At 43.0% G+C, this 24,706-nt stretch overlaps 1 protein-coding gene across 1 annotated transcript in view; it reads right to left on the bottom strand.

Moving 5' to 3' along the window:
* Positions 1–21,595, bottom strand: part of LOC309550530 (CD109 antigen-like) — a gene marked incomplete at both ends in the record, with an annotated part of 138,284 nt that extends 116,689 nt beyond the window's left edge. The window contains 4 exons of the mRNA XM_082250889.1: positions 10,045–10,275; positions 13,290–13,318; positions 20,518–20,684; positions 21,531–21,595. Of these exons, the coding sequence (XP_082107015.1) occupies positions 10,045–10,275; positions 13,290–13,318; positions 20,518–20,684; positions 21,531–21,595 (492 nt within the window). The remainder of the gene's footprint in view (positions 1–10,044; positions 10,276–13,289; positions 13,319–20,517; positions 20,685–21,530) is intronic.
* Positions 21,596–24,706: the final 3,111 nt, after the last annotated feature.

The following is a 24,706-nucleotide window of genomic DNA, read 5'->3' as shown; positions in this document are numbered from 1 at the left end:
ACCTGTGCCAAAAGAAACTGAGTCGTGGGAAGTCCAACACCCACCTAGGTACAACTGCTTTGCGAAGGCACATGATCTCACATCACAAACGCCTATGGGATCAACACATGAGTAAAAGCAGCACACAAACTGAAAGCCACCATCCTCCTCCTGGTCCAGCATCTTCAGCCACGTCAACCACTGCTGTCCTCCATGCCCCCTATCAACAACCCGCCCCTCCGCCTCTCACCTTCAGCAGTTCCTGCTCGTCACCTGCCCACAGTCAGGTGTCTGTGAAGGAAATGTTTGAGCGTAAAAAGCCAATCTCGCAGAGTCACCCCCTTGCCCGGCGTCTGACAGCTGGCTTGTCGGAAATCTTAGCCCGCCAGCTTTTACCATACAAGCTGGTGGAGTCTGAGGCCTTCAAAAAATTTGTCGCTATTGGGACACCGCAGTGGAAGGTACCCGGCCGAAATTATTTTTCACAAAAGGCAATCCCCAACCTGTACTCTATTGTGGAAAAGGAAATCATGTCACGTCTGGCACACAGTGTTGGGGCAAGGGTCCATCTGACCACTGATAGCTGGTCTGCAAAGCACGGTCAGGGCAGGTATATAACGTACACTGCGCATTGGGTAAACCTGCTGGCGGCTGCCAAGCATGGAATGCGTGGCTCTGCTGCAGAGGAGTTGGTGACACCGCCACGACTTGCAGGCAGGCCTGCTGCCACCTCCTCTACTCCTCCTACTCCATCCTCTTTGCTAACCTCCTCGGCTGAGTCCTCTTCTGCTGTTGCGTCTTGCTCCACACCAACTGCACCCCCCCAGCTCCCCAGGGGCTATTCCACATGCCGGATACGACAGTGTCACGCTGTCTTGGGGTTGACTTGCCTGAAAGCAGAGAGTCACACCGGACCAGCACTACTGTCCGCCCTGAATGCACAGGTGGATCAGTGGCTGACCCCGCACCAACTGGAGATCGGCAAAGTGGTGTGTGACAACGCAAGCAATTTGTTGGCGGCATTGAATTTGGGCAAGTTGACACATGTGCCGTGCATGGCACATGTGTTGAATCTGATTGTGCAACGTTTTGTGCAGAAGTACCCAGGCTTACAGGACGTCCTCAAGCAGGCCAGGAAGGTGTGTGGCCATTTCAGGCGTTCCTACACGGCCATGGCGCACTTTGCAGATATTCAGCGGCGAAACAACATGCCAGTGAGGCGCTTGATTTGCGACAGCCCGACACGTTGGAATTCAACACTGCTAATGTTCGACCGCCTGCTCCAACAAGAAAAAGCGGTCAACGAGTATTTGTATGACCGGGGTGCTAGGACAGCCTCTGCGGAGCTGGGTATTTTTTTGCCACGCTACTGGACGCTCATGCGCAATGCCTGTAGGCTCATGCGTCCTTTTGAGGAGGTGACAAACCTAGTGAGTCGCACTGAAGGCACCATCAGCGACATCATCCCATATGTTTTTTTCCTGGAGCGTGCCCTGCGAAGAGTGCTGGATCAGGCCGTAGATGAGCGTGAAGAGGAAGAGGAAGAGTTGTGGTCACCATCACCACCACCAGAAACAGCCTTACCATCGATTGCTGGACCTGCGGCAACACTGGAAGAGGAGTGTGAGGAAGAGGAGTCAGAGGAGGAATGTGGCTTTGAGGAGGAGGAACACCAACCACAGCAGGCATCCCAGGGTGCTCGTTGTCACCTATCTGGTACCCGTGGTGTTGTACGTCGCTGGGGGGAAGAACACACCTTCAATGACATCAGTGAGGACGAGGAATTGGACATGAGTAGCTCGGCATCCAACCTTGTGCAAATGGGGTCTTTCATGCTGTCATGCCTGTTGAGAGACCCTCGTATAAAAAGGCTGAAGGAGAACGACCTGTACTGGGTGGCCACGCTACTAGACCCCCGGTATAAGCAGAAAGTCTGTGATATGTTACCCAATTACCGGCAGTCGCAAAGGATGCAGCAGCTACAAAATAAGTTAAAAACTATGCTTTACACAGCGTATAAGGGTGATGTCACAGCACAACGGGAATCCAACAGGGGAAGAGGTGAAAGTAATCCTCCTCCTACCACCACAACCACGCCGGCAAGGACAGGATGCTTTACAGACGTCTTGTTGATGGAGGACATGCGGAGCTTTTTTAGTCCTATGCATCGCCACAGCCCTTCGGGGTCCACCCTCAGAGAACGACTCGACCGACAGGTAGCAGACTACCTTGCCTTAACTGCAGATATCGACACTCTGAGGAGCGATGAACCCCTTGACTACTGGGTGTGCAGGCTTGACCTGTGGCCTGAGCTATCCCAGTTTGCCATTGAACTTCTGGCCTGCCCCGCTTCAAGTGTGCTGTCAGAAAGGACCTTCAGCGCAGCAGGAGGTATTGTCACTGAGAAGAGAAGTCGCCTAGGTCAAAAAAGTCTTGATTACCTCACGTTTATTAAGATGAATGAGGCATGGATCCCGAAGGGACTGACAGTGGGGGATGCATTTGACTAAAAAAGGCCTGGTGATGACTGAGATGCCTTGGCCTAAAAATGGTCCACACGCTGCTGTATATAATCATTCTCTGCATGCCGGATGACTTACGTGACGTCTCCGCCACCAACTACGGTTCAAGCCGCAATGTTTTAGTGCACTTTCTGCCTTAAAACCTCAATTTTTCAGGCCGCTGCTACAGCAGCGGCTGCAACAATACCTACTTTTTCATGCATGTGTACATGCCTAATTTTTCTGGCCTCTGGTGCTACACTGTGGCTGCAAAAAAACAAAAAACAAAAAAAAAGGCACATACATGTGTCAATTCCCCTTCGTGATCGTTACCTTGTCGTGGTGAAGGGGCTTGCGTATCACAATGAAGCGATCACCTCTAGGATTGTGTTGGCACACCCCAGATGATAAGGTCGTTGCTTCATTGTGTACAGACCAAAAGCGATCCGCAGGATAATTTTTCATAAAAAAAAACATTCATTTTCTTTCATTCTTTCTGCGGAGCTGGGTATTTTTTGGCCGCGTTACTGAATGCTCATGAACAATGGCTGTAGGCTCATGCGTCCTTTTGCGGAGATGACAACCCTGGTGGTCAGTCGAACCCAAGGCAACATCATCGACCTCATCCCATATGCGTTTTTTCTGGAGCGTGCCCTGCGAAGAGTACTGGATCAGGCTGTAGATGAGCATGAAGAGGAAGAGTTGTGGTCCTCATCACCACCAGAAGCAGCCTTGTCGTTGTCAATTGCTGGACCTGTGGCAACGCAGAGAGAGGAGTCTGAAGAAGAGAAGTCAGAGGAGGAAGGTGGCTTTGAGGAGGTGGAATACCAGCCACAGCAGGCGTCCCAGGGGGCTTGTTCTCACCTTTCGGGGACCCTTGGTGTTGTATGTGGCTGGGTGGAGGAAGAGACCTTCAATGATGTCAGTGAGGACAAGGAACGGGACATGGCTAGCTTGGTATCCAACTTGTGCAAATTGGGAGTTTGCGGTTGTGCAAATGGACTGACTGACTGTTAAACGGGGAGTTTGGTCTGTCAGAGTTTGGTCTGTCACTGTGAAGCGGGCGACGGGCGTAACCCTTACACTACTTGACCGATAAAACATCATACCTGATCGTATTCACACACTGGATGTTTTAGTGCTGGTTTACACTGCCGCTACCACTAAAGTAGCGTCGCTTCCAGTGCGACTTTGGCGCGACTTAGCGCGACTTTGGCGCGACTTAGCGCGACTTTGGCGCGACCTCATCGCGAGGTGACTTTTTATTTGGCCAATCACAATATCATGTTTTGTGACCGTCACCTAATTTCCTTTTCCTGTTTTTTGTTTTACATATTTCCCCATGTGTGCAGTGTTGTCTGTGTCATAGCTCAACTGATAGGCATGTTTGCCTTGGCATATCATATTTCAGCTTGCCAGAAAGAAAAAAAGACAGCTGGAAAGACACTGCATTAGTTTTCTACTAAAAATCATAAGAAAAATGCTGTTTTTTTTGGGTTGTGGACATACTACAGAGCTGAAACTTGACAGGTACACTTTTTAGACCCCCCAGACACTAAATACAAAAAATGACATGCCTGCCTAAAAAAATGCCCGATAAATGCCTGCAAGAGAAAAAGCCAGCCGCAGAGAAGCCGTATTCCTGAAAATATAAGAAAAATGCTGTTTTTTTAGGGGTTCTGGACATGCTACAGAGCTGAAACTTGACAGGTAAACTTTTTAGACCCCCCAGACACTAAATACAAAAAATGACATGCCTGCCTAAAAAAATGCCCGATAAATGCCTGCAAGAGAAAAAGACAGCCGCAGAGAAGCTGTATTACTGAAAATATAAGAAAAATGCTGTTTTTTAGGGGTTCTGGACATGCTACAGAGCTGAAACTTGACAGGTACACTTTTTAGACCCCCCAGACACTAAATACAAAAAATGACATGCCTGCCTAAAAAAATGCCCGATAAATGCCTGCAAGAGAAAAAGCCAGCCGCAGAGAAGCCGTATTACTGAAAATATAATAAAAATGCTGTTTTTTAGGGGTTCTGGACATGCTACAGAGCTGAAACTTGACAGGTACACTTTTTAGACCCCCCAGACACTAAATACAAAAAATGACATGCCTGCCTAAAAAAATGCCCGCTAAATGCCTGCAAGAGAAAAAGCCAGCCGCAGAGAAGCCGTATTCCTGAAAATATAAGAAAAATGCTGTTTTTTAGGGGTTCTGGACATGCTACAGAGCTGAAAATTGACAGGTACACTTTTTAGACCCCCCAGACACTAAATACAAAAAATGACATGCCTGCCTAAAAAAATGCCCGATAAATGCCTGCAAGAGAAAAAGCCAGCCGCAGAGAAGCCGTATTACTGAAAATATAATAAAAATGCTGTTTTTTAGGGGTTCTGGACATGCTACAGAGCTGAAACTTGACAGGTACACTTTTTAGACCCCCCAGACACTAAATACAAAAAATGACATGCCTGCCTAAAAAAATGCCCGCTAAATGCCTGCAAGAGAAAAAGCCAGCCGCAGAGAAGCCGTATTCCTGAAAATATAAGAAAAATGCTGTTTTTTAGGGGTTCTGGACATGCTACAGAGCTGAAAATTGACAGGTACACTTTTTAGACCCCCCAGACACTAAATACAAAAAATGACATGTCTGCCTAAAAAAATGCCCGCTAAATGCCTGCAAGAGAAAAAGCCAGCCGCAGAGAAGCCATATTCCTGAAAATATAAGAAAAATGCTGTTTTTTAGGGGTTCTGGACATGCTACAGAGCTGAAACTTGACAGGTACACTTTTTAGACTCCCCAGACACTAAATACAAAAAATGACATGCCTGCCTAAAAAAATGCCCGCTAAATGCCTGCAAGAGAAAAAGCCAGCCGCAGAGAAGCCATATTCCTGAAAATATAAGAAAAATGCTGTTTTTTAGGGGTTCTGGACATGCTACAGAGCTGAAAATTGACAGGTACACTTTTTAGACCCCCCAGACACTAAATACAAAAAATGACATGCCTGCCTAAAAAAATGCCCGATAAATGCCTGCAAGAGAAAAAGCCAGCCGCAGAGAAGCCATATTCCTGAAAATATAAGACAAATGCTGTTTTTTAGGGGTTCTGGACATGCTACAGAGCTGAAACTTCACAGGTACACTTTTTAGACCCCCCAGATGCTAAATCCAAAGAAATTTTTTATTTTTATTTTTCCAATAATTGGCTCTCTATCAAAAAATTATAATTTTTAAGAACTTTTTTTTGCGTGATCCCTCTCCGGCATGCCACAGTCCAGGTGTTAGTCCCCTTGAAACAACTTTTCCATCACTATTGTGGCCAGAAAGAGTCCCTGTGTGTTTTAAAATTCGCCTGCCTATTGAAGTCTATGGCGGTTCGCCCGGTTCGCCGGTTCGCGAACATTTGCCGATGTTCGCGTTCGCCGTTCGCGAACGGCGAATTTTAGGTTCGCGACATCACTAATTGTAACTACTGCATGTGCGCCCACAGTGTTGTACAATTCAGGTTTGTTATACACTGCTGTGAGTGCACATGCGGTAGTTACAATTGGTCCTGCCACCTTCCTCCCTGGCCAGCAATGTATAAACGCCGGATGTTTTTCTATGCATGGGCTGCATGACAAAAGGGGTGGAACCCTGCATTACGGCCCCGCTCATCCCTGACATCAGAGGTTGTCCCGCCACCCAACCCCGACATCAGAGGCTGTCACACCACCATTTCTTCTGGTGAAAAGCTGCTTTCTTGGCTGGTTGGACAACAGTTGGAGGATCTCCCTATAACCATTAAGCTTGTCTTCCAATCTCTGTCATAAAAAGAGACAATGGGATCATCTTCAGGGGCCCCTGCAACTGAACTTTGCTGCAACATTCATCTGAAGGTATTCCTATTATCTGGAGGTAGTCATATTAGGACTATATACTGCCTATATATTCTGTATACCCAGGTAAATATGCACAAATAATCTTTACTTGTATTATTTCAATACTGGTGTGCATTTATATACTTTTGTTTAACCCCTTCACAATCACGCTGTAGCCAAATGACAGCTACAGAACAGTCGCACATTGCTGGGAGGCCGTCCAATGATAAAAAGTTTTGATCGGGTGCAGTGTTGCATGACCGCGCAATTGTCATTCAAAGTATGACAGCGCTGTAAGCTGAAAATTGGCCTGAGCAGGAAGGGGATGTAAGTTCCCGGTAGGCAAGTGGTTAATGTTATATGCTGTCTAATGGGATACAAGAGAAATGGCTGCACACCAAACTATGGCTCACGATGAAAGGCTTTACTCAGTAGTAGTGAACAAGCACGCTGTGAGTCCTGTGAAACATGTCTACCATCTATTTTTCTGTACCTTGCATTCTTGTTAAATAAAGCCTTTCATCGTGAGCCATCGTTTGGTGTGTGGCCATTAGTGATGGGCGAACATGAGCCGGGGCAGTTCGCGAATATTATACGCAAACTTTCCCAAACGTTTGCGAACCGCAAGTTCGCGGCGGGCCCCATTAACTTTAATGGCAGGCGAACTTTAAAAACCTTTAGGTCATATTTGCAGCCACAAAATACTTACTAGCTTACTGGCTCCGGCCTACTGCTCTAGCCCTACCCCTACCACTCCTGCGTAAGGGCCTGCCTCTTCCTCTGCCTGTCATTTTTTAAATTACCCTGTGACAAAAGTCTCTAGAGATGCGCAGTATATGTGGGAGAAGGTATATAACACCCCGCTTCAATCTGTGGTATTGGGGAGCCACTAGTTTATCCCACCAGTTATACAAAAAATTGACCAGTAAGTTTGGCACTGTGTGTAGCAGAGTTAACACAGCAAAAGAGGCAATATTTTTGCAGGACACAAATACGCTATTATAAAAGTATACTGTTGGATAACACCCCACTTCAATCTGTGGTATTGGGGGGCCACTGGTCTATCACACCAGTTATACAAAAAATCGGCCAGTAAGTTTGGCACTGTGTGTAGCAGAGTTAACTTGGCAAAATAGGCAATATTTTTGCAGGACACGAATACACTTATAAACGTATACTCTTAGATAACACCCCACTTCAATCTGTGGTATTGGGGGGCCACTGGTTTATCACACCAGCTATACAAAAAATTGGCCAGTAAGTTTGGCACTGTGTGTAGCAGAGTTAACGCAACAAAAGAGGCAAAATATTTGCAGGACACAAATATGCTGTTATAAAAGTACACTGTTAGATAACACCCCGCTTCAATCTGTGCTATTGGGGGCCACTGGTCTATCACACCAGTTCTACAAAAAATTGGCCAGTAACTGTCGTCACTGTGTGTAGCACAGTTAACGCAGCAAAAGAGGCAACATTTTTGCAGGACAAAAATCCACTCTTATAAAAGTATACTGTTAGATAACACCCCACTTCAATCTGTGGTATTGGGGGCCACTGGTCTATCACACCAGTTATAATACTTTTTTAAAAGTGCTTTTGTCACTCTTTGTAGTTGTAGTATCGCTGCAGAAATGCTCACCACACCAGTCACAATGCTGCACAGTGCACAATACAAATCCACTATAATATGCTTTCTATAATAGAAAGTATATTATAAGTGTATCACACCCCTATATCGTGCACTGTACACCAAAGAATATTACACCTATACCAAATACTAGTCCTTGAAAGGACTTTTGTGGTCCTATAACAAAGCGATCTGTGTCACTGACAGTCTGTCCCTGCTCCCCACAGCAAACCTCTCCCTACACTGACAAAAGAGACAATATAGATAGTGTACACCTATACTAAATACCAGTCCTTAAATGGACTTTGTGGACATAACAGAGCCATCTGTGTCACTGACAGTCTGTCCCTGCTGCAGACAGCAAACCTCTCCCTACACTGACAAAATGCAGAATGTAAAATGGCCGCCAGGTCAGTTCTATTTATAAGGTAGGGTGTATGTCCATGTGCTGAAATGTCTCAATTGGCTGTCCTGTTCCACCTGATGGATGGAAGTTCTCCACAATGTAAACTAATATGGCCGCTGCGAACATCGCCATATGTTCGCAATATCGGCGGACTGCGAACTAGCAAAGTTTGCCGCGAACCGACCACCAGGCGAACCGCAAGGCCATCCCTAGCAGCCATTTCTCTTGTATCCTGTTTGCGGTGGCGAACCGAGGTCCTGCACCCATAGCTGGCTGTGAAGCTCCAACTGCCTGAGCGGTGTACATCCCTTTCCATCTGCTGTCTAATGTACAGAGGGGTCAACATATCAAGCACCACATCCTCTATTTACATTGAAAGAAAAAAAAACACAAGAGAGGACACTAAGGGCTTTTAATGGTCTGTAAAAATTAAAAAAGACTAAAAATAATTTTACAACCTATATTCACATAAGAATAGTCAAATAAAAACGTGTATACACTATTAAAAACACAATATAAAAAGCCCTATCTGACATGTCGGACTCCCCTGCAAATTGTCAGTATTGCGCATAGCATGTAATCTCGCAATGTATGTATGGGGGTCTTCATCCACCTTTCTAATGCCTCTACAGTTCATCCCATGAAACGTGTACAGGCATTAGAAAGGTGGATGAGGACTCTCTACAGCCTATGCTGGTTATGGGACCCTGAGCTAAAGCTAATTACAGAATCCCAGACCAGGAGAGACAGGGGCTGTACATAAACTACGCAATCCACAGATGTGCCTACCAAAAAACTAGAATATGACCACTACACACATACAGCATCACTGACCTAGCTATCTGGCACTGTGAATGTGATATAATAAAAATAGGATGGAGATGTGAAAAAAGATAGTAAAACTTTTTTTAGTCTGTTCATCCTTACGCATCATTAAAAGTCCATAGTGTCCTCCCTTTGGGGTTTTTCTTTAAATGTCATATGTTGGTTGCAGTAGTTCCTCTGCTCCCAATTACTTTGATTAGATTACTGGATAATTTCCCCCCCCCCCCCCGTTCACAAAAGCCCTGCCCAGGGTGGAGACACTGGCAACTTTATTATCAAACCCACTTTTCCACCTATCGAAGGTTCTGGTTCTCTTATTTACCTACAGGTTTAGTGCAATATCATGTTTGAGGAAGGCCATTTCTCATATCTCCCCCTAGAAGAGGACAACATTAGCGATCTCTGAATTGTGCCTGCCTGTGCCAAGTGGACAACCTCCTGTGTTCATAACATGGCAGCCACTCAGCACATGACCCAAAAGTTAGTGAAGATTACTGTACTAGAGGTGTCTAGTAGTGATTTCCAGCTTCCAGTGGCTTTGGCCAAGTATTGTATATGCATACTTACATTGGTCCAATGTGGATCAATTTAACTATACAAAAATGTCAATACCTGAAATTCTTCTTTAGGTAACTATCCATCATTGTAAGCTAAAGCAGAAGGCCATTGTGTAAAATTAAAGAAGGCAGTGACTGAAAGAAATATCCTAAAAAGAACAATCTCAGTAATGTACAGTTTCTACATACTCTAATGAAAAGGTGATATTTGCAGTTAAAATACTTACTTTAACATATCTATATAATCTGACCTGAATGAGGGTCATCCGGAAATAGAAACTTACCATTATAATAATATCAACTTTTCCATTATATGGTCGTAAGTCACAACCAACTGCCACAACACGCAATTTAACCGTTTCTCCTGGTCTGTAGGTCTTTTTGTCTGTCTGTGTGAAGACAGAAATGCTCCTCCTTATCAACTCCAACGTACTTTCATAGTAGAAAAGCAGCTGATGCTCCTGTGTTCCATTCACAACAAGGTTATAATATTGTGATGCTGTTTGGTTTGGTAGCTGAAAAAAAAACAGAATATGATTCCCTTATAAAGGGTAAAAAAATTTTTTCAACAAGTCCCATTGTAATTTGCTAATTTGAAAAGGGGTTCAATAGGATTCAATATTGAGTTGGCCCACCCTTTGCAGCCATAACAGCTTCAGCTCTTCTGGGAAGGCTGTCCACAAGGTTTAGGAATGTGTCTATGGGAATGTTTGATCATTCTTTCAGAAGCGCATTTGTGAGGTCTGGCACTGATGTTGAACAAGAAGGCCTGGTTCGCAACCTCAGTTCTAATTCATCACAATTGCGTTCTATCAGGTTGAGGTCAGGACAGTCAAATTCCTCCACCCCAAACTCACTCATCCATGTCTATATGGACGTTGCTTTGTGCACTGGTGCGCAGTCATGTTAAAACAGGAAGTGGCCATCCCCAAACTGTTCCCACAAAGTTAAGAGCATAAAATTGTCCAAAATGTCTTGGTATGCCAATGCCTTAATAGTTCCATTCACTGGAACTAAGGGGCCAAGCCCAACCCCAGAAAACCAACCCCACACCATAATCCCCCCTCCAACAAATGATTTGGACCAGTGCACAAAGCAAGGTCCATAAAGGCATGGATGAGCGTGTTTGGAGTGGAGGAACTTGACTGACCTGCACAGAGTCCAGACCTCAACTCGACAGAACACCTTTAGGATGAATTGGAGCGGAGACTTCGATCCAGGCTTTCTTGTCCAACATCAGTGCCTGACCTCATTAATGCACTTCTGGAAGAATGGCCAAACATTCCCAAAGTTACACTCCTAAACCTTGCGGACAGCCTTCCCAGGGATGCCTTTAAATTTCATGTGCGTGTAAAGGCAGGTGTCCTAACACATTTGACTATATATATATATATATATATATATATATACACTGTATAATATGTTAAAATAAATTATGCCCACTGTGATCTGCAAAATTTCTGATTATGTATGTGTTCCTTAGACTAAACTGCAATTCACAATACAGATAGTCAGTTCACAGGAATCCCTGAAAGGGGAAGGAAAAGAGTTAGGCCCCCATATTTTACTTATCCCACGTGCATGTGTGTATGGTGTATGCACGTGCACAGGTAAACACCAACACAAACTAGCATCAGTGTTTACAACAGTACAGCCACGCACTGCCATTTACTTGAGTGTCAAGCTATATGTGCCAGCTGCAGCCAAGATCATAGATAGGACAGTAGAACCAGCTGCTCCTCTCTCCAAACTCTGAAATACCTACTACTGACCTCCAAACTCTGAAATACCTACTACTGACCTCCAAACTTTGAAATACCTACTACTGACCTCTGAACTCTGCATTACTTACTACTGACCTCCGATTTCTGCATTATCTACTACTGACCTCTGAACTCTACATTACTTACTACTGACCTCAGAAGTCTGCATTACTTACTTATGACCTCCAAACCCTGCGCTACATGCTAAGTACTTCTGAACTTTGCTACATGTTCCTGACCCCTCTACTGTGCATTACTTACTACTGACCCCTGTATTGTAAATTATTTACTAGTGACCTCCGAACTCTGCATTATTTACTACTGACCTTCAAACTCTTCATTACCTACTAAATACTTCTGAACTCTGTTACCTGCTCCTGACCCCTGTACTATGCATTATTTACTACTGACCTCCGAACTCTGCATTACTTACTATTGACCTCCAAACTCTGCATTGCTTACTATTGACCTCCGAACTCTGCATTACTTACTACTGACCTCCAAATTCTGCATTACTTTCTACTGACCTCCGAACTCTGCATTGCTTACTACTGACCTCCGAACTCTGCATTGCTTACTACTGACCTCCGAACTCTGCATTACTTACTACTGACCCCTGAACTCTACATTACTTACTACTGACCTCCGAACTCTGCATTACTTACTACTGAACTTCAAATTCTGCATTAATTTCTACTGACCTCCGAACTCTGCATTGCTTACTACTGACCTCTGAACTCTGCATTACTTACTACTGACTCCTGAAATCTGCATTACTTACTACTGACCTCCGAACTCTGCATTACTTACTACTGACCTCTGAACTCTGCATTACTTACTACTGACCTCCGAACTCTGCATTACTTACTATTGACCTCCGAACTCTGCATTACTTACTACTGACCCCTGAACTCTGCATTACTTACTACTGACCTCCGAACTCTGCATTACTTAATATTGACCTCCGAACTCTGCATTACTTACTACTGACCTCCAAATTCTGCATTGATTTCTACTGACCTCCGAACTCTGCATTACTTACTACTGACCTCCGAACTCTGAATTGCTTACTACTGACCTCCAAATTCTGCAATACTTACTTATGACTTCAAAACTCTGCATTACATACTAAGTACGTCTGAACTCTGCTACTTGTTACAGACCCCAGTACTGTGCATTACTTACTACTGACCCCTGTACTGTGCATTACTTACTACAGACCCCTGTACTGTGCATTATTTACTACTGACCCTGTACTGTGCATTATTTACTAGTGACCTCTGAACTCTGCATTACTTACTACTTACCTCCAAACTCTGCAATACCTTCTGCTGCAATATGCAAGGAATATAGGGAATAATGGGAGGCCAACAAGGCCAAGGAGATTCCTGATCCCTGCACTATGATCATTACACACACCTGACCGATGCAATCTGTACACGCTTCCAATCCCTGTACTCTGTTTGTAGGCTCATGTTTTAAGCTTCTCTGACTTTTAGCTTAAGTTTGCCACACCCGCAATTTGTTGCAGTACGTTATCTCATTCTTCCCCTCTGGGTGACCAATGAGGGGGAGGGGCACTGCCGGGTAGGGTGTACAGGGCACCCTGATTTCTAATAGTGGCTCTGACTGTGGCTCCAAGGGAGTGGCATTTTTACTCCCAGTATTTTTTGATGCTTCTCACTGTCCATGTGCATGAGGCCTTAGTGGACATAAAATAGAAGGCATTATAGTTTCTTTCTTTACTTTAGGAAGCATCTACTTACTTTAGGAAGTGTCAGCATTCCAATAGAATCTGAAAAACATAATGAAAGCACAAAAGTGTATATAAAGTATACATGAAGGGTAGAATAATAATACAGGTAATTCATAGGTATAATAATATGAGCCTTCCTTTTCTTTGGAACAAGTCACTGTGTTCCTCTACATTAAATTTCATGCTTACTGTTCAGGTGGTTATATGAACTTCTTTTCAAGGTTGTAGGGTTTCAGTTGTCCTTTTGGTAGGTAAACCTGTAAGTGTTCCCTTTTATTTTGTAACATTTTCTGGGAAACTGAAGTATGGACTCTGATTAGTAGGGATTAGGTTCAGGTTTGCCACTAACAGGGGCGGACTGACCATACGGGCATTTAGGGCACTGCCTGGGGGCCCGGGGCCAGTAGGGGGCCCCATGACGCTCCCCATCTTACTATATTCAGGGAGGCTGTCAGCATGGTAGTGAAGCCGAGTATAACACGGATGGACTATTTGGTGTGAGCTGGAGCAGGCACGGGGCAGAGGCACACACAGCAGCTCTGTGCTCCGAGGTTGAGCTATGGGAGAGTAAAAACAACATCTGATGTGGGAGTGCAGAGACAGTATTTCAGATTTGATGGACCAGCAAGCTGGAACTAGAATTGAAAGTCGGTAAAGCTCTCTGCTCTCTGTATGACCGCTCTGACTTGCTGACAGAGCCCTGAGTGTTAACCATTGCTTATCTGGTGCAAGGAAATGCTACACTGCTGCTATCCACCTCTGTTCTTGCATTAAAGCATATGTAAAGTGAAATTGCCTCTGCTCAACGTGACCCCTTTCAATGCAGAGAGACCAGCGTGACCCCTTTAATGCAGAATAACCAGCGTGACCCCTTTCAATGCAGAATAACCAGCGTGACCCCTTTCAATGAGAATAACCAGCGTGACCCCTTTCAATGCAGAATAACCAGCGTGACCCCTTTCAATGCAGAATAACCAGCGTGACCCCTTTCAATGAGAATAACCAGCGTGACCCCTTTCAATGCAGAATAACCAGCGTGACCCCTTTCAATGCAGAATGACCAGCGTGACCCCTTTCAATGAGAATAACCAGCGTGACCCCTTTCAATGCAGAATAACCAGCGTGACCCCTTTCAATGAGAATAACCAGCGTGACCCCTTTAATGCAGAATAACCAGTGTGACCCCTTTCAATGCAGAATAACCAGCGTGACCCCTTTCAATGAGAATAACCAGCGTGACCCCTTTCAATGCAGAATAACCAGCGTGACCCCTTTCAATGCAGAATAACCAGCGTGACCCCTTTCAATGCAGAATAACCAGCGTGACCCCTTTCAATGCAGAATGACCAGCATGACCCCTTTCAATGAGAATAACCAGCGTGACCCCTTTCAATGCAGAATAACCAGCGTGACCCCTTTCAATGCAGAATGACCAGCGTGACCCCTTTCAATGCAGAATGACCAGCCTGACCCCTTTCAATGCAGAAAAACCAGCTTGACTCCTTTCAATGCAGAAAATCCAGCTTGACCCCTTTCAATGCAGAATGGCCAGCGTGACCCCTTTAATGGAAAATAACCAGCGTGACCCCTTTAATGCAGAATAACCAGCGTGACCCCTTTCAATGCAGAGGGAGGGAGGTGTTAGTAGAGCAGTGGACAGTGTCAGTAGAGCAGTGGACGGTGTCAGTAGGGCAGTGGACGGTGTAAGTAGAGCAGCGGATGATGTTAGTAGAGCAGTAATTGGTGTTAGTAGAGCAGTGGACAGTGTCAGTAGAGCAGTGGACGGTGTCAGTAGGGCAGTGGACGGTGTCAGTAGGGCAGTGGAAGGTGCCAATAGGGCAGTGGATGGGGTCAGTAGTCTTTTATTTTTGTTAATTTTTTTACCAATTTATTTTATTATTTTGTTTTACAATTTTATTTTTTATTACTTTATACAACTTTATTTAGGAGCCCAGTTGGGAGGCTTTGGTGATATACCAGGGTTATAAACAGACCTTTAATCTTTCACCTTGGAGGGAGAGAGAGAGAGAGAGAGAGAAAAGAAAGAAAGAAAGAAAGAAAGAAAGAAAGAAAGAAAGAAAGAAAGAAAGAAAGAAAGAAAGAAAGAAGATTGAGGACACAGCCAGGGCTGGTGCAAGGATTATTGACACCCTAGGCGAAACCACATTTTGCCGCCCCCCATTGGCTCTGCCCCTGACTCCACCCCCTTTTCCCTGCCCATGTATACGGTGGCAGGGGTGAAGATTTTTTGTGGCGCCTCTCTACCTGTTTCTTCAGCCGTGGTCCCCAGGCCTGCACCTGCTCTTCTGGGCCCAGACTGAAGACAAATAATGGCAACACTGGCTCGCTTCCTCACGCCAGGTATACAGACAAGCTAGGGAGGTATACGGACAGGCTAGGGAAGTATACGGACAGGCTAGAGTAGTATACAGACAGGCTAGGGTAGTATACGGACAGGCTAAGGTAGTATACGAACAGGCTAGGGTAGTATACGGACAGGCTAGGGATGTATACGGACAGGCTGGGGTAGTATACAGACAGGCTGGGGTAGTATACAGACAGGCTAGGATAGTATACGGACAGGCTAGGGTAGTATACGGACAGGCTAGGGTAGTATACGGGCAGGCTGGGGATGTATACAGACAGGCTGGGGATGTATACGGACAGGCTGGGGATGTATACGGACAGGCTGGGGATGTATACGGACAGGCTGGGGTAGTATACGGACAGGCTGGGGTAGTATACGGACAGGCTGGGGATGTATACGGACAGGCTGGGGATGCATACAGACAGGCTGGGGTAGTATATGGAAGGCTTCCCCTATGTTGTTCTATAATCACAGTATATTCCTGTGTTCAGGGGATTTCTATGGTATTCTACATATAATAATAAACACACACACAGTTCCATGTTGGACTGTCACAAAAAACAGTCAGGGGAAGATTTTTTGGGGCGCCTCTCTACCTGTTTCTTCAGCCGTGGTCCCCAGGCCTGCACTTGCTCTTCTGGGCCCAGACTGAAGACAAATAATGGCAACACTGGCTCGCTTCCTCACGCCAGGTATACAGACAAGCTAGGGAGGTATACGGACAGGCTAGGGAAGTATACGGACAGGCTAGAGTAGTATACAGACAGGCTAGGGTAGTATACGGACAGGCTAGGGTAGTATACGAACAGGCTAGGGTAGTATACGGACAGGCTAGGGATGTATACGGACAGGCTGGGGTAGTATACAGACAGGCTGGGGTAGTATACAGACAGGCTAGGATAGTATACGGACAGGCTAGGGTAGTATACGGACAGGCTAGGGTAGTATACGGGCAGGCTGGGGATGTATACAGACAGGCTGGGGATGTATACGGACAGGCTGGGGATGTATACGGACAGGCTGGGGATGTATACGGACAGGCTGGGGTAGTATACGGACAGGCTGGGGTAGTATACGGACAGGCTGGGGATGTATACGGACAGGCTGGGGATGCATACAGACAGGCTGGGGTAGTATATGGAAGGCTTCCCCTATGTTGTTCTATAATCACAGTATATTCCTGTGTTCAGGGGATTTCTATGGTATTCTACATATAATAATAAACACACACACAGTTCCATGTTGGACTGTCACAAAAAACAGTCAGGGGACTGCCAATCAGGTCCCCTCTGCCCTATGACACCCAGTACAGAGCCCAGGAGGTACTTCTCCCCTCTGCCCCTCATCACCTCCCCTCCAGGCTAATCTCCCCAGACACGTCCCACTCACATTCCATGAAGGAGGCTGCATCCCGGCCGCTTCCTTACTCTGTTCGGAGCTGACAGCCACACCACCAACCTCCGCCTCTAATACCTAGCAACACACAGCTCTGGCAGCCTTTTGAAGAGGCGGCGGTGGGACGGGAGACAGAGTGTCACAGGAAAGAGCACTGACAGCACGCGCCCAGCAGTCCTTCTGCTCGAGGGGGGGGGGTAGCGCGGGGGCAGCGCCCCCGACTGATGTGCGCTCTAGGCCGGTGCCTGCCTTGCCTATAGGTAGCGCCGGCCCTAGACACAGCCCTCCTTACAGTTTAGCTGCTGCTAGATGGTGACACACTGCTTTTCTTATATTGCTGCTTTAAAGCATTTGTGAGTAGTGCAATATGTAGGTGGTGCTTTGTGCGGGTGTGGCTTGAGTGTGGATGGGGACACAGAGGGCCCCATGATCTCCTATTACCAGGGGGCCCCATGAGTTGTCAGTCCGCCCCTGGCCACTAACATGAATTTGTGGCAAATCCTGCAGGTTAGAAATTTGCAGTCCCTACAAATTTATGTGCAGATTCACTCAGGAGAATTATTTTCAACCATCATGCACTGCATGTTTTAAAATATGGCCAGCAGGCTTGCAATGGCCAATAAGAGGTTTTCTGAATAAGCTAGCTCCCCCACTAAGTAAGGCGGGCACGGAGCATTCATAAGGGTTGATTTACTAAAGACAAATAGACTGTGCACTTTGCAAAATGCAGTTGCACTCTGCAGGAGCAGTTGCTCCAGAGCTTAGTAAATGAGCAGAAGGTATGCTGAAATCCATCATCCAATCATCGGCAAGCAAAAATGCTGTTTTTCTTTTTAATTTTCGTTGCAAATTTTTGGGTATTCTTTGCAAAGTGAAACTTTAACTTATTTACTAAGCTCTGGCGCAACTGCACGTTGCAAAGTGCACAGTCTATTTGCCTTAAGCAAATCAATGTTATAGTGTCCATGAATTTGAAGCTGCTATAGGGAAAGGATAGGAAAAGCTAACAAACTGCAAAGAGAGAGTAAGACAGTTAGCTAGGTTAATGGGCAATCCACCCTTTTGCTGCCTTTTGGTGGGGTCTTATTATTGGGGCTGTTTTGTCTTCAGCTCTGTCACGGTCACTTTAGCTCTGTCCCATCCCATCTTAAACTTTTTTTTATTGCTTCAAGGTTTTTTAATTCTTTTTTGTTTATAGGATAGATTATTTAAGGGTAACCTGTTTTTCTTTTTTTTTTTTTAAGTGGGCTTTAGTTTCAGGGGTGGTATTTTGGAAGTTTCTTGATTTTTATTGTATGTGGATAGGGCCTTTTTTATTTTTGAAGTGCTTAAAGTGCAACAGTCACTTGTTATGGAGCAGCCATTTGTTCACAATGCACTACTGTGTCATTTTAAAGAAAAATAAACTAAGTGCAAGAACAGTGTGCATCTAAAACCAATCACTTACACTCACTGCACGCTCTATTCCCATAGTAAAAGTAAAACATAGTTGTACACTGATTAGGCTTATCAGTAAAATGTTCTGATGCTGGCCAATTTTACACTGCTGTACTCCCTAATGTCCTGTATCAAATCCTCTACCTGTGCTCTTTGTCTCTGGAAAATTGGGCCTAGCTTTTTCTATTAAAATTATTAAAATTGTCCTGCTGCTTGTCAATTTTACACTGCTGTATCCTCTGCAGTCTTTTACTTTTTAATGAGAGATTAATAGAAATTGGCCAGTGGTAGGACACCAAGATCAGGGGAACCTTAGTGAACATTTTCAAAATTAGCCTATTATCTCTCGATGAAAACAAAACATGTGTCCCTGCTACATAACAAGCCTTTTTCCCCAAACTTAAATGAGTTAGATTGGGGTGCTGGTGACTGTGTTGGTGCTGTATGAGAGCCATTCTTATTGTAAAAGAAAAAAAAAATTCCATTACCAAATATGTGCTGCTAGTGTATGCTGTGGGTGAGACTGTTCATGAAAACGGTCCTATGCTGTAACACATGAACAGCTTTAAGGCATCCTTCAAGCATGTTATTTAATATTTTTTTTGTGCATTTTAAATGTTGCCTTTAAAGCCACTCACCCCAATATAACAATATTACATTTTTTTGGCAGTATCCAGTTCCCTCTGCCTTTTTTTTAAGTAGTTTGCCTATTAGCCCTAAAAATGAGCAGAATTTTTGAATCCCCATAGACTTCAATGTGATCTGCTGTCAAGTTTACATTTGCCGAACTTCAAAATGGATTTTCCTGGGCCTTCGATAAATCAACCTGGATAGATTAATTTATCCCAACTGCTTTGTCTTTCAGAATTTACCAAATCACATCACAGTTTAGGATCCAGTGATTGTATTCATAACAGTGCAAAAGTAAGTGTAACTGGTGAAAAGTTCATGAATTTCCTAAATGATTTGGAACATTTTATGAATTTTTAAGGTTTCCATTTTAGTGGTGATACCAAATGCAACAACATCATTTTTCCTAACTTGTTAACGCAGATCATCAATGACAACTATATTCAATAAATTAAATAATGTTTTATGAGTTACTTTTTTAGATATAGGAAAATGAAGATTTTCTTAGATCTTTTTAGATATGCCTAAATACATACATACTTAAAGATCGTGTATGGGATGTTGCAATTATTGTCAAAGACTTCCAGGCAAATATATGTACATTTTTTTCAAACATTACTTATTTTTTATGTAATTGCTTCTATAAAATGCTGTGATCAGTTATCTCTAACCTAGAAGCTATTCCCAAAGGGACTAGACACCCTGTTGCACCTAAGGCATAAGTGTACTGTTCTCTACACAGGAATATAATGACTTTTTAGGATGGTAAAATAAAAATGCAGCTGCTAATCAATAAAAGCAGCACACAAGACAAAAAGGTATATATTTGCTTAAAAGACTTTTGAATTTTGATTTCACACAAAATGGGCATTAAACACATTAGTGTTACCAAGTATAATTTTTATACCACAAAAACTTTTTTGAAATTTCTGTATGCTTCAGTTCCCTTTAACCAATTTCAAGTTGAACATATTTTCACAATCCTATTCTGAAATGTACTCCCTTAGTAAGGGCTTTTGTAGGCAGATGTTGGTTTTCTGTATTTGATGAGAATTTTAAAAACTGAACAAACACAGGCCATCAGGTTACCATTACCTTAAACGATGTAGTGTGGCTGATATTTTTGATGCTGCCTTTGACTTTATGTTATTTTATGTTACATTTCTTAGGATGAAGCAAGTCCCATAGAGATGCAATTGCATTGCAAAGCAACAGCAGGTTATATGCTGCCTTTTGCCACATTTGGTGTTCTAGCAGCACCACACTTGAAAGTAAAAGGCAACATTTGATAACAAAGCCCCCCTACACAGGCCTAGAACAAATGCTATACTATATATATATACATTTTTATCATAGTACAAATTAACTTCTAATTGCCACTGAAAATAAATTATTAAAAAGGACATACCATTAAAGAATAGTTCACTTTTCTCAACTAACACTTCTTCTCTGTTATTTGTAGGTGTAATTGACGCAGTTACATTAATTTTCAAGTGTTCACCAAACCAGTGAACAGCAAGTGTTGTGTCCATGCCAGCAATTATATTGCTTGGGGCAATAATGTGGAATGAAGGTCTGTTAAAAAAAAAGACAATCTTCAGTGTGTATAATTTATCAACACAAACCTGACACTTTATAACCTGTCACATGAAAAAAATGGTAGAAAAAGCTTTTTCACGTAGCTATTGGGTATCCTGTCCATCCTATCTTTATTTTTTAGAAAAACCTGAAAGTAGGGACTTTGCTAAAGTTTAAATGTGCAACAAACGAAAAAACAACCAGTAGAAATTAAGTCTTAATTTTAGGTGATTTCAAGAATCTGAGCAAACAATTTTGACATTAAAGCTGGTGGTTCAAGTAGGATAACTACGTTACACAACCAATGGCAAAACCAATTAGAGTAAAATCTCTACTAGATTTACTAATTTCCAATAAATCAAATGTGTATTTCCTTTACTCCATTAGTCATGGGAATAGCAGCCCATATGCTTAATGGCATATTTGGGGGAAATCCATTACAGTTTTCTAAAATATGTTATTTTAAAAAATAATACACGCAAACAAGCAAAAAGGGACAAACAAATATGTTATTGGAACAGAAACCTGTAGGTCAAATAATACTTAAACAAGACAAAAGGTACCGTGCATATAGGCCCTTACCCCTAATTGATATAAGAACACAAAAGATAGAGAAAATAATACTTAGTAACATAGTCAGGTTGAAAGAAAAGACACAAGTCCATCTAGCTCAATCAATAAAAAAACAAAAAGCACAACCATACAATCCCATATAAAATAGGGAAATATTGTATGAACCTCAAGTAGAGCAAATTTCCTTGCTTATTTTTGCAGGCATATGATTTTTTTTTACCTGTTGGCTACGCAAAATTTAAAAGAATATAAATGTATAAAGTAACCTACCCAGCATGACCAATGCTTAAGATGAGTGATATCAGTATAATTCCTTTGAGGAGTGCCAACATCATGTTTCTCTGAGATATGTAGAAGGCAGCACAAAGTGTGTCCAAGCTGGTGCTTTATAGCTTTCAGCCTGTATAAATAAGATCTTTTGTCCTAGAAATAGTCTTTTTAAGTATGCATAAACCCGAGCTCCAGAGAATCTGACTCTTCAAACACATCTTTACAATTCATACATGTATGTTTGCATAAAGAAACTGGAAAATCCCCTTTACAACCTATAGTAATCAATATTAAGATTTTATTTCCTCTTGTCTTTTGATACCAAAGATGAATAATATGAAACATTAGCACGTCTAGTATCAGCATTACCAGAGAGATAAAAGGATTTTTTTACTTTTCACAATAGGACAATGGATTGCTGCACATGAGCATGCAGCAGAGACTGACAGTACCACCTTTTCTTTTCACAGTCCTGCTGTATTAGGAATTGCATTAGGCTAATATTAATGCAGATTATTTTAATTATGCTAGCTGCACTTAAAAATACATGGCGTTTTTTTTTAACATTTTTATATTTGGATGGAATTCAGGTTTCACTTCCAAATGTTCTAGGCAGGCATGCTAAAGATAAATAAAATTCTCTTTATTTTTTTTAAAGGTAGGGAGGAAGAGATTATGTGCAGTAGAAACACTTAAAATATTGTCATAAATGTATTTGTATTTTTATCATCACTCCTTGGGTCTATGAATAAAAAAAATATTTATTTTCTGAATTTTATTATAGTATGTGGTAAGACCACAGCAAATGAAAAAAACATAGAGGCCAACAACGAGAAGTGCATTCTCTATAATAAATACTGTATAGATTTGTTGAGGCTCTCATAATACCACAACAAGGGATCATTAACTTTGGTTCAACAACTAGTAATGTAAAGACTGTTAAATTATAAACTGTGGCCCATTTATTATACAAATTGTTCCCAAGTATTGGATCATAGAAGCGATTAAAGTGATTGTAAAGGATTTTTTTTTTTAAATAACGCCAAAGAAGCGCCAGCAGGGGACCCCAGAAAAGGAAGTTGGGGGCGCTCTGTTAAATACCATTGCACAGAGCACGTAAGTCCAACATTTTTAAGAAAAAAAGCCATTGTAACTACTTTAACAATGTAGGTGTGGAACATGTCAAAGTAGTCAACAGGCAGGCAGCAGCAGTACTGGGCAGGAGACAAGGTTTAAGTGAAGTCAAGAAAAACCTAAAGCCATCAACAAGTGTGCAGCAACAGTACCAAGCAGTTGCAGGGCCAGAAACACATACAGGCAGACATAGTACTGTAGTGGATTGCACCATTTCAGTAAACTGCAAATTATGGTTACTCAATGTCTTATCATTCGGTCGATTTACTATGCTTGCTTTTAGACTAGAATGCCCTGCTGCCAGGCATCAAGAACCAAAGGTGTGGATGAAGAAGCTGAAGAGATGAAATCCCTGACTTGACTGAAGGAAGGCCTAAGAGTAAGCTTCAGATGAACGTCCTCCCCATACTGGAAGACTATAACTGGGCCTAGAGACAAAGAAAGGATCCAGTGGTTGCCCTCCTAATAGAAGAATTACAGTTATAGCAGCAGTCCTACAGAAAAATGGAAGCTACTACCAGAAACCAACAACCTGCTGAGTGAGTGGTTCACACTGAACCTAAGCAGCTGAATCTGATCATTCACACTTCCCACGGTGCACACAGAAGAGGGGAGGAGAAGTAGCAGATCTGCTGTCTCCTATCTGTGCGAGGGAGGAGGGACTGTATGTACAGGCTCTGAGCCAGTTACAGAACGGGTGGGCAGGGCCCGGGACATAACGGGCGGCCGTGGGCATGCCCCCTCCCAGTGGTAGAACAGAGGGCCCCCCACAGTGGTGAAACTCCAGGGCCCAGTCGCAAGTGCGACTACTGCGACCCTGCTAGTTCCGCCACTGCTTCCTGAATTTGAAAGGAGGAAATTACACTTGTCTAATGTCACACAATTTGTTGAAAACAGGGCATGGGTGGAGCAAGGAAAGTTGGAAGCATCAGATTTTGACTTTCAACCTGTTGCTTTAAACTTTTAGCCTCTTTAGCAAACTTCAAGTTAAAATTACTTCTGCTGTCATCATTTGGTCGATTACCCGTGCTGTGCAGTATCATGCAGGAGACAGGAGCAGAGTAAGGAACGCAGATGTACAACAGTATCTGGCAGTGAACATGTGCAGAGTCTTTAACAGAGAGCACATCAAGTGAATCAGGATTGGGCACACAGATCTTGGAATTTTACTCACCACGGGCATGTTCATTTTCCGCATTTGGCTAACCGTGGCCATATTGGACCCTGGAAATTCCCTGACAAATGCTTTACAACTTGAATTCTTCCACATGCTTGCAATGAACACAGCAAGGTACAATTTGCTGACTTCTACATGTTTGTGTTACCTCATCTTGCCACTTTTTCTTGTACACATAAAAGATCTGATTAATAAAAGAGATAAAATAAAAGGTTAGGTCAACTACAGCAAGAACATGTCTTAAGCTGACTATACTCTGTAGAATCTGAATGTGCAGTTTTCTTTAGATATAGCAAAGAGTATGTAGTAAAAGGGCCTTCCTGACTGGATACAATTTGAATGGATTGTTTAGGATTGTCCACATATTACACAGTCTCAAGAAATCCAAGGGCGATTGCATTGAGATTAAGTAATCAGATTTTAATGTACATGGCTACCCATAAATAAAAACCTGACAGAATTCCTAACTCATCTCCACATTTAAAATATGCGTAACTGTTTTCTTTTCTTTTTTTTTTTTAATCAGGAAGATACCAATTAATGGAAAACATTAAAAAAAATCTAAAGATTTGAATGTTTCCCTACTGTCTAAATAAGTGTATAAAAGGCATTTTGCATTTGTAGTGTTAATAAAATTGCCTAACAACTTCAGTACTAACATGTTTATACCCCTTCATTACCAGGCCATTAAGCACTGTGATAGTTTGACTGACAATTACTCATTCATGGTCACTGTTTCAAATTAATTTGATATAATTTCTTTCAGACAAATAGAGCTTTCTTTTGGTGGTGTTTAATAACCACTGGCTAAACATTAACAAAAAAAAACTGCTTACTTTTCTTTTTGTAGTAGCAAATAAAAATG

Source organism: Pelophylax lessonae, assembly GCF_965119305.1.
Source record: "Pelophylax lessonae genome assembly, chromosome: 3".
In the NCBI taxonomy this organism is placed as follows: domain Eukaryota; kingdom Metazoa; phylum Chordata; class Amphibia; order Anura; family Ranidae; genus Pelophylax; species Pelophylax lessonae.
This window is presented reverse-complemented; position numbering and strand designations above follow the sequence as displayed.